The sequence below is a fragment of the Aquila chrysaetos genome, chromosome 11 (genome assembly GCF_900496995.4).
Source record: "Aquila chrysaetos chrysaetos chromosome 11, bAquChr1.4, whole genome shotgun sequence".
NCBI classification, from domain to species: domain Eukaryota; kingdom Metazoa; phylum Chordata; class Aves; order Accipitriformes; family Accipitridae; genus Aquila; species Aquila chrysaetos.
This window is the reverse complement of record NC_044014.1, coordinates 25,027,623-25,039,135: the sequence shown is the minus strand read 5'-3', so window position 1 is coordinate 25,039,135 and position 11,513 is coordinate 25,027,623. Positions and strand designations below refer to the sequence as shown.

Sequence of the window (11,513 nt, the reverse complement as noted above, 5' to 3'; positions counted from 1 at the left end):
ACTACTCAGTCTTTACAAAGGATTTTGCAGCAGACCATGCAAACTCAAAACAAAGCAAGACCCTTGAGAAGGTCAGATGCATACGCAACTATAATGGACAATTCAAGGAAGTACATACACATGACATTTAGCAGTTTCAGTTTTAACTTGTTTTTCCTAAATGCTTCAATTGCCTGAACTTTAAAAGGTCCTATACATACAGCATCCAAATCAATTTACTAGTCCACAAAAAAAAAACCAAAAAAAACCCAACTGAGAAAATTATGTGTTGTGACTTGTTTTCCTGCACTTGGAAAAACTAACAGCTAGAACAATAAAGAAAAATAGGATGTTCTTTACGTTGCTAAGAGGAGGGTCAACACTGAACTTGTGCAGTCCTAATAACCCCCTCAATAACCACGGATTACAACCAGTTCTAATGAGATTTTAGTTTTGATTAAAAAGGCAAGAGACACAGATAAAGCCTTTAAAAAATATCTCACCAGGAGATAAAATTAAAAACTAACCTTTAAAAAATAACCAGGACAAAGCTGCTGCTGTGCTTCCAGACACCACTGTTCGTATTTACTACTACCATGTTTCCTATCTTAGCTTTAGTCACCTTAATACGTTACTCTCCTCCAATACAGTTGCCAATAATTGTATTTGTTGACAGAAGTAGTCCAAATACACAAACGGGGACACCAGATCTACTTTTCTGCCTAAACTTATTCAATTTACTCTACTTGATACAAATTATCAGTAACTGTGTTTTGACACAATGAGAGTTTTGCCACCTCAGCAGTATTTGATATTCTTAAAATATACTGTAGAGCTTGATAACAATTAAGCCATGCTTACCTTTTTTGCATCTGCAAAAAGATCAAGTCATTGCTCTCTCCACTGGAATTTTGCCTAATTCAATGTTATCAGGCAAGAGCTATTTATTGCCTCAGTGCCTGAGAGGGATGACCTAGCCAACGATAGCACCTGAGAGTTCTCTTGGTCTTTACCAGCTGACAAAGACTTTGTAACTTTGGCACAGTATGGACTGTAGCAGTCTTGGATACTTTTAAAAAAAAAAAAAGAAAAAAAAAAAAAAAAAAAAAAGAACACAGGCCAGAAGTGTGCCACTGAGAACTGAGAGCATACACTACAAACCAAATAGAATTGAGCACAACTTAACTTCTACAAAAAGCTCTTTACAGGCTTAGCATCTCTAGTGTGAAGGCTTTCCTATTCCTTCACTTCCTTTTGGGGCCCAAAACCCAGCAAATCATTCATCTCCAAGCAGTAACTGTAGCCAAGGCTGCAGGCACCCATAATGCAATGCTTTTGACTTATCATTTGTATTTATCTGTATAATAAATACCTTACCTTCAAATTCTCAGGCACAGCAGAACACAATAAACACAACTAGACTACGGTTAAAAAACAAACTGGACATCACAATGCGAACAATATTCGTGATAGACAAACACAAACTCTGGGACTTAAAGTGAATTAAGTATCCCTAAACCTGATTAGAAAAAAAAACCAAAAACAAAACCAGAACTAAAAGGAAGCTCAAAAGGAAGTCATTTGACACTTCAAAAATAAATGAGCAGTCACAATGTGGGTTTAAAGAGTAAAAAAATGATTGGAAGGGGTCCTTCAACTCTTTCCATCTACTTCCATAGACCTTCAAATGCACCTTTTCAGAGCACCTTACTGTCTACTGCAATTTAATTCACAACCCAGACAAGCAACAGCTCTCCCGGCCTTGTCTGACAAACCTGCCTTTCAGACGCATGGCCCTGCTCTTTCAGTTACCTTGATAGAGAAAGCTGAACTTTCTCACCTCTATGGCAGCAGTGTGTTTCTTAGCATCAGCCTTACAGACAGGAATTCTGTGCCAAATTATATACTAAAATACAAGTATCTACCAGGATTTCCCTCAGTCAAATTACAGGTTATTTTCTTTCTTGCACCCTGCTTGATAACTGCTGTAAGTGGAAGAGGATTTGTAGCTGATCTATGTGCAGAATTGTATTTGAACAAGGTTTTCTGGGGCCTGGAAATGGGCATTTCTTTTGCAGTCTGAGACTTGTGCAAATACACAGGAAAACTTTTCATTTCCTGAGCCACAGCTGCTTTTGGTGGAGAATGACAGAGCTTTCAAATAGCAGCTTCCCAACTACTGATAGAAAGCAAAATACTAGAACTCTTAAGTAGTTCCCACTCATTTTGTCCTGCATAGGAGATCAGGAAACTGGCAGATGGCAACACTGAAAGTGACAGAAGAATGTATCTACCATTTCCAAAGGACAGGATTCTGAGCTACTCAGACGCTAGGAGCTGCTATTCGTGCATGGAAGATGAAAAATAGCACAAAACTGATTTCTCAAGAAGTAAATCAACAGAACCCCATATTTCAGTGTTTCTACACATACTACTTGAAGGCCTTAAACATGGCTTAATTAAGCTTCTTTATTCTTATTTAGTAGATGGGGAAAAAACTACCAAGAATTTGGAATACTCAAGTTATAAAAAGCCAAAACTGTAATCCTTCCTTTTATCTTCTCCCTGCTCCACAAAGCTCAAAACAACAACTTTTGATCAATGCATACCCCAGAGCTTCACTACGGAAGAGCTGACCTATATAACTATATAGGTCGTAAACAATGCTGGAAATACATAGTTTTAATACAGAGAAGTATTAAGAGTAAAAGGAAGAGAAAGAAAAACAGAGTCATAGGTCTTTACTACATCGGTCAGTTTGCGTGCTGCTAAAAGTGTCAGTCTCTAAAGAACAGGCTGTATTAGGATCACCCTCAGCACTACAGATAATTTCCAGGCCCATTCTTTCTATTTACCACACTGTATATAAATGGAGTTTGTTTGCACCAACTAGCCTGCCTGCCGGACAAATTAAACAGCTTATAAAACTAAAAGACATAGACAGTGATCTAACATGAAAGTTTTGTATGTTTAGAAGTCCTCTGTTTCTGCTTATATCACACAGCTTCTTACAAAGTTAGCCAAAAATTCGCTGTATTTTGTTTACTGCTAGGAGATCAGGTGGCCAGGGTGCAACAACACTTACCATTCCTGTCTTTGCTAAAGGGCTAGAGTGCAGCTTTCAGGAGTACTGTCATTCAGCAGCTTCCAGATGAAGTAGGTTCTGCTCCAAAGACAAGTATCTTCCCTAGAACCAGGTCTTGCCTGAAGCACTCTGCTGGTACAGCTATACCAATTAAGCAATTCTGAAGTAAACGTACTTCTTATTGACTCCCCAGCTTTTTTCCCTACCATTCTCCCAGAATCAATTAGACTAAATCAGAAAAACCAAAAGCTCTGGAACATGTAGCTTCCACATGTAAGCAACTCTTGCAAGTTGCTAACTAGCTAACTTAACAAGTGTTAGCAGCACTGACTTCACCTACAAGTCAGGTCTGCAAGCAATGTACATGCAAAACAAGGCAAGTTTATTTCTTTCTTGCAAATCACTAGTGATATGGGGTATTCTATTTGTTAAACCAAAGACTAAGATTGCATGGGCAGGGAAACTTCCTGCATTTCACAAGAATGCATATATTGCAACTCTGAAGAATTCTTTTGAGAGACTAAAGAAAGATCTAATTCTTATCTGGGATGGTGATAGAACGCACAGTCAAAACTGACGCTGCAATGGGCACATAATACATAGAACAGGTAGATCTGTCAAGGAAAAGACAGCATTCCTATAAAACAGAATTCACAGCTAAATAATCACTATGGGAAAAGACACAGGAGAGCCATTTATCCTCCTGAAAGGAATTCAGTTCTGAAATAAAAAAAAATAACATTGGAAACTTGCCTGTTGTGCACACGCAGTACATCATTTTCTACCCAACTTTTAATCCATATATTGCAAATACAGAATTTTAGCAATATGCTGGAGTCAGGATGCTCTGTTTCAGGTTAGCACATACTGAATTGTTAAGAAGGTCTGATTTGCCTGTATGTTACAAGCTTGGAAACCTGAAAATAAACAGCAGTGGATAGAGACCCAGGTGCCTTTTTCACTCACTGTAAAAACACACAAATGAAAAACCACAAAACCAAGTCCAACTTTGAGATGCAATTATTCACCAAAGATAGAAGGTCCTAGTTATACACACTCAAGGCTGCATGTTAACTGTGTTGAGTTCAACTTTCCTTTTCCTAAGCATAAAAAAAGGTGACAGGGACTTTGTGAAGACAAACACACATATAGTTTAAGTACTATGAATACTCTCCGCCTTCAAAACGCAAATTTGACAACGTAAGTGCATGAACAAAGACCTTTGTTGCATTGTGCTCTCCTTATCAAGCATACTGAACTCCTAAAACACAAGTTACTCCAAATTACCATTTGACTAGCAATTTTGGCTCCCATTCAGATCCACTATTTTAGACTGCTGCCCCATCATAATAAAATTGAACAGGTTATGCACATGGATCTGTAGTATCAATTTCTTCATCTGGCAACACCACACGCTTTAAGGGTTTTATTTGAAGAAATACAGGTTTCTCTGACTTTTCAGAAAAAAAAATATCACCTAAAAAGCTGCTCTCTATACTGGAATAGGGACACATAGTTTTCAATCAAGATGACCAATCCTTTCACCTTAGCTAGCAACCTTCCTGCAGTGTCAGCGTGCTAGAGAGGGGATTCAGTGGCACCATTCACATTAGAAGCGTTTTGAAAAATTCTTACAAGGATTTTTTCTGGTGCAGATTCACACGTACCCAATTTAAACTTGGTCCACTCAAGAGCTCCACATATAGAGAGCCTTCTTGATTTTTACAGACCTTCTACTGCTAGATTGGAAGTGTTCATATATGTGTGTATGTGTTTGTGTGCACACATATACATGTATATATACAGAACTCAAAGGTTCAACACAATATTTGCATCATCTTGTAACCCAGCAACAATGACAAAGAAAGAAATTACAATTCTGTCATTAAGATACAGTTCGAACACCATGCCTCTTACTATCATATACCCTTTTACATATATATTAACACTTTCTATAGGAAAGAAGTTTCATACATTAAATATTGACAACCTTGTAATGTATTAAATACATATTTATTCAATATTTTATTAAGATTATTAAAAAAAATAATCTTAGATACTCTTTATTTTCACAAGGTGTATGCAATTATGATGAGTAACCTACACTTAAGCTCTAACAGCCTAATCCAAACCCCATCAGCTTTAATGGGCTTTAGATCAAGCATGTGAGAGCACTGTAACAAACACTGTTTCAGGAGGTAATTCCCATGCAACATCAAACTATGACAAGACACAAGAGGCTAAAAATGGCTCATCATAATTTATTTTATGTTAAAATGTACAGCTTGAGGGAAGGGGTGTGTGTTGTTTTTTGCAGTTTTTATTTTTGTTTCTTGGGGACTTTTGTGAGTGTTGGGGTTTTTTTTTTATGGGTTTTGGGTTTTTTTTTGTTTGGGGTTTTTTTTTGTTTGTTTTTTTGTTTTTTTTAAGTGACTGACTAAAAAGATAACAGATAAATACAAGAGTGTCACTGGGTCCTATTTTTACATGTATCAAGCCTCTTCTGTTCGGCCCTTACAGTCACTCTGTACAGGTACAAAGGCTACAAAAAAGGAAGCAATATAAACAGACACAAATAACTTTTGCCTTTTTACATGCGATCTGTAAGCTTAGTTTGAGCTATTCACACGCTACTGCTCTATTTTTTCCCTTAAAAAATAACTCCAATATTTTATAAAGATAGAAAAATCTACAGATGGAATGAAAATGTAAAGTTAGAGGCATTTCCATAAAATAGCAACTTTACACCAAATTCACTACTTTTTTTTTAAATCCTGCCAAGTATTTGGACATATATGAAAATGTTTCAAAACTTGACAAATAAACACTGAGATGTTTCAATCAACAAAAAAACATAACAGTATTTATAAAACAGAAAGCTGCCTTTTTTCCTACCCCAGCCCCAAAGAAACTGGTCACAAAAATGGAAAAGAGTCTCAACTTTACACTGAACATACAGCAATAAAACCCTTTGAACTAACCAAAATGTGAATAGCTTTCGCAGCTTTTTTTTATTATTTTTTACAAGTTTTATAATTAACAAAAATATAGTTCTGTTTTTTTTACCCCTCAAACTAGGGTAACCTAATCAAGGCAAAAAAATTAAGAAATGGCTTACTGTTAAGCACAACACTTGTACAGTACTACAAAATGCACTGTCACTAACAAAGACATTAGCGGCATGCAGAAGTGTCACCTTCAGAAACAAAATAATACCATAAAAGAACTGCTAAAAGGCATTTACATGTGGGGAAAGGAGAGAGAAAAAGCTCACGATCCAGTACTGTCTGATAGTTTTGGAGTCTATTTATCCACATTTTTAATGGGAGCAGGCACATAAAATGGCTCTGAACCATCAGCTGCTGTGTAATTGCAGTTCATAGAAAGAGTTCTTCCTTTCCAGAGAACTTCAAGCTCAATGAAATAAACAAAAAATGGAAAACCATCTATTTCCCCCCAAAGAAAAGAGAAGAAAAGTTAAATCCCACAAAGTTAAAAAAACAAAACAAAAAACGAAACAAAAAACCAAAACAAGAAACAAAGAAAAAAGAAAAAACTTGTATAAGGCTTTCTGCTGCATACAGCTTTTAAATGGTGCCAACAAATGTTTTTGCATTCACACCAATTGCTGGTTTTGAAATCGTACTCTCCAAAAGATATTTGTGCAGATCAATCCAATATGCCAGTTTGGTAGTCTGTCTCTCCAAAGGGCCTACCTTCTCATGTAGGATCCATTAAGAGACTGTTTAGACATGCCTGTATTCATGTAGCCATGATGCCCCGGAGGACTGTACATCATGTTACTGTGGGGTGCTGTCTGCATTGGTTGCTGTGCATATGGCTGAGTTCCCATCATCCCCATCTGCATCTGCATAGGGTACTGGGGTGTTTGATTCATATACCCATGATTACTGTGATATCCACTATTCATCATTGGCTGGGACATACTATAACCATTCATAGCATTAAGGGTATTCATATTCATGTTCACTGAATTGACATTATAAGCAGGGGCTGGCATCAAATTTACACTCATGTTCATACCACGCTGCATTGTTAAGGTCCGCGCGGGCCCTTGCATGGCCACAGTCTGTGAAGCACGCCCATAAATTTGTGGCTGATGGGCTGCAGCAGCAGGTGGCAGAGGCGTGGATTTGGTTCTTACAGAAACATGACCTTTGCTGGCCATCTGAGTCTGCAGTCTTTGGGTGTGGGATATTCCAATATTCGATGAAGTCATATTACGCTGCAAAAGGGGAGGTGGCAAATTCATGGGAGGAGGAGTAAGGTTGGGGGGAGGGGTCATGGTAGCCTGTGCTTGGGGTCCTCCAGGAACAGCATGTGGAGACTGAGAAAGCTGAACAAGCCCTGTATTACTTAAGGGGGTGGACAAAGAGGCACTGTTTGCATAGGAAGTTACAGCAGCTGAATGGCTGTAAGGCAAAGAATGATCCATAAGCGTGTTAGTTAACTGTTGCAGTTTGGCAAGGCTGAAGGTGGCAGATGGCTGTGAGTAATGCCCTGCTCCAAATTCACTCTGCCCCATTCTTTCATATAATCCAATGTTGGCATTGCCAGTCTCGGGGATTTCAGTTAACTGCATAGGTGGTGTAAAATTAGCAGCCATGCTGCACTGGGATAACTGTTGGTTGCTGCTTGGAGGCCTTTCAACAACACAACCTTGGGGAGATTTTACATTACAAGTGGGAGGAGAATTGATGTTTGTTTGTTGCATCATACTGCAGCTTCCATTGATGTTAGACATCTGCTGTGTCACTGCACAGCTACTCTGCGTTAGGTTACTAGATGTAAGGCTACTGTATGAACAACTGTTTTGAGAAGAGTTGTTTCCACAGATACTACTACCCATTGTAGAATCGTAACTGCTTGGGTTTTCATAGTTTTCTGTTGTGCTCTCAATGCTCCCTAAGTCACTAAACCCACTATCCACAACTTGTTGCGAATGATCAGAAACTGAGGGAACATCCATCATTGGGCTAGTCTCCATGTTCTGTAGAGATGGCACAGAAATGGCACTTTGATCTGGGCTGATCTGAGCATAGCTGTTCTCTAAAGGAGCAACATTTGGACTATTAACAGAACGAACTGACTGGCTGGGATGAGAGTGCACAGATGAAACTGGGCTACTGTGGTCAGACTGCTGACAATCATCCAATGTGGTCATTTGGGGACTTTGGTCATTATGGGCATAGTTTTGCAAACTTCTACAGGCCTCTTGAGTCTCTGCACAGTCCTGAAATGTATCTTCATGTTCACTTGCTTCTTGGGTTAGAGACTGTACTGCTTGAACCGTCTCTGAATCAATCTCCATAGTCTCAGTACTCTCTCCCTTGAAATCGGAATGTAATTCTTCACCAGCTTTTTGGTCCTGGTTGTTATCTGTATGATCATCATCAGATTCAGGCACGGGGTCTGAATCTGTAGCAAGTTCTTTCTGGTCACTTTCACACTCATCAGCTGCAAGGTCAACACCACAATCCATTAAGTCCTCCTGATTTGAATTACCAGTTTGAACATTTACGTCTAAAAAAGACTGCTGTGTTTCCAGCATTTCTTTGAAAACTTCACCAGGCAGTTCCTCTTTCTCCACTTCTGTTGAACCCATGTGGCTATCGTCTTCATCATCTGCATCATGATCCTCATTGTGAGAAGGTTCTTCATCCTCCTCCTCCTCCTCCTCCTGATCATCCAAATGCACGGACTCCTCTTGTTGCAGAAACACCTCTTCTGCTTTGTCTTTTTCTTGATCTTTTGAATTGATTCCACCTTGTTCTACATTCCTTTCTTCTTCCCCAGCTTTTATCGTATCATTTTCTTGTTTTTCAAAGGGTTCACTGGGTGGATGCAGAGGTTCAGGTTCTACCTCTTTTACTTCATCATCTGGTGGTGGTAATAATTCAACAGGCTCTTTAATTGCTTCCTCTGAAACAGCAGGAACTGTGCAGGGCTTGTCTTCAGCTGCTTCCTTTTGTTCCTCCACCAGCACCTGATAGTCAGGCTCCATAGGAGTCTCGGGTGGAGTGTATAAATTAAGCTTAAAGCCAGGTTTTCTTTCTTTGCTTTGCCTCCATTTAGATAGACCACGCTTAACTCCTTTGGGCCAACCCTGCTTACTCTTTAAAGGTTCAAGATTGTCTTTAGTGCTTTCTTCCAACACAGCTACATCCTCTGTATTATCTTTAGGAGGCAACAGAGACAAAAGAAAAGTCTTAGCTTGTACAGACTAATCAGTATTTTCAATCATAAACCCAAAAGCAATTTATAAACTCAAAATGTATTAAGAAACTCTGGAGCAAAAGTTACAAACAGATCTCAAGCCACAATAGAATGACATAACACACATACAGCTCAAACACACAGATATATAAAGTTCTTCTTGTTTGGTGGCCTTTTAATAGTTACCATCAGAACCACCATTTATACACTAGAAGAATCCCAGAGATTTAAAATCACATGACATGTAAACTAAAGCAAAAATATTGTCCAAATATTTGATTATCAACCTTTGTTTTTAGAATACAGGTATGCCATAACTATATAGACATTGATCTAATGCATGTTGATCTTTTTTGACAGTAATAACATGAGTCTGGAGTTTACTGTTTGACCATTCTGGAGGATAAGCCATAGTAAGCATATAATCATGCTTTAGTACCAACACTGGAAAAAAGGTGGTTCATTCTAGTATCTTATGGGCAGCATATCATGACACAGCTCACAATACATGACAAAAGGCACAAGATAATTGCAATTAAACACAGAGTGCATCAGAACACTAAATTAATCCATTGACTATAAAAAAACCCACCCAAACACATTCACTCCTCTCCTCTCTCCCCAAATACCACTTACATATACACCAGAAAAAGGGAGAATTCTCAGGATATAACATGCTGCACTTGGGAGTGTAATGGCTTCAGCAATACTCCTTTGCCAAGTTCTGCCTCTCGCTGTAGTGTTACAACACTCCTACAGTCAGTTAATGTGATGACATGGTCCGTGGACAGATACACAGTATCTGTCCAATTAAAGCAGTGCAAACCTGACCACTGGGACATAGCTGGAACACTCTGAATTTGCTACTATTAGTTTAATTCACTTCTGTTGAGAAGCGGGGAAAAAGTGGTAATATTGTAATGTACCTGTACACTGGTTTGTAACAGCACCAACATTGGTAAGCATGGTTGCTCTAGTCACACAAAAGCTGTTTAAAATAGAAATCAGTGCATGTTCCCTCAACTAAGCAAAGATTAAACTTCCCATGGAATTATGAAAATACTAAAATAGTAACCACTGGCTTCTTAGAGAAAATATATAGACCTGAGAATCCAGTCATTCAATTCTGGAATTAAAACTTAAAAGCATAATTTGAGAGCCAGGAGGTCAAGGGATGAGTATACATTCAGAATAGCTCATTAGTAGTTTCACTATCTACCCATTAGCTTTTCTGCCAGGAAATATCCTTGAAATCAAACTAGATAAGCAGCTTTGAAAGAACACTGTTAAAACTATCCCTCTCTTTTGTGGGGAAAAAAATAGGGACCCTAGTGCTGAGGACACATTGTGCCCCAGAAACAACAAACATTTCATTTAATTACCAACAATGCAGAATAGAAAGAAATTTGTGTAAATCAAATCTTACTTCTTGCTTGTATCCTCTACTAAGGATACAAAACCAATAGACAGTATTCCAATGACACCCCTGCTCTGCTGAGTATGAAATGCCCTGTTGTAGGGACCTAAAAGTTGTTTTTTGGCAACATGACAAGGACTGCAGTGCTTCAGACTGGAAAACATTTGCTTTCTGAACACAAAAACCAGATTGTAATATTAATGGGTTAGGAATAACAAAAGAAGTAAACACAATAGAAACAAAACAAAAAAATTTGAAGCCACCACTGAATTCTAATAAACTGTGAGATTAATGGCTGCAGTAGCACCTCTAAGCAGAAAGCATTATTATGATCGTAAGATTTTAAGACCAAAATGTCTAAACACATCTCATTAAAAATTTCCGTATTTATGACAAAAATAAACACTTCCTTTGAAGGCCACCCGACAAATTTGTTTTGTGAAGATATAAGAACATTTTCAGCTTACTTGTACAATTGTCATCACTCCTGTAACAACAAGTATCTTTCTCTTCCTTGTTCTGCTCTTCCTCCTCCTCCTTCTCCTGTTTCTGTGGCCCAGGTTGATACTCAAAAGCTTTTCTAATAACAGGCTTCAAGTCATCATCTTCCCCATCCATCTCACAAGTAGGTTCCAACTGCGGCATGGGACGGTCTTCATCTGAGTTATCAAATGGCTCATTCAATACCTCTGTTGTTTCAGAAATTGTCTCTGTTGTAACACTGCTATTAATCCTTCTGCGTTTACGGCCCCTTTTCTTTTTCAGTATGAAAGGTCTCTGAAAAATAATTCCAGA

The 11,513-nt window shown here is 38.4% G+C and overlaps 1 protein-coding gene across 9 annotated transcripts in view; it reads right to left on the bottom strand.

The window, feature by feature from the left end:
• Positions 1 to 5,058: 5,058 nt before the first annotated feature.
• KAT6B (lysine acetyltransferase 6B) overlaps positions 5,059 to 11,513 on the bottom strand; it is a 119,869-nt gene continuing 113,414 nt past the window's right edge. For all 9 annotated transcript variants that reach the window (XM_030030161.1, XM_030030168.2, XM_030030169.2 and 6 more), the window contains 2 exons: positions 11,186 to 11,495; positions 5,059 to 9,262 (listed from right to left, as the gene is read on the bottom strand). In XM_030030161.1, coding sequence (XP_029886021.1) covers positions 6,777 to 9,262; positions 11,186 to 11,495 — 2,796 coding nt within the window. In that variant the 3' untranslated portion in view covers positions 5,059 to 6,776. The remainder of the gene's footprint in view (positions 9,263 to 11,185; positions 11,496 to 11,513) is intronic.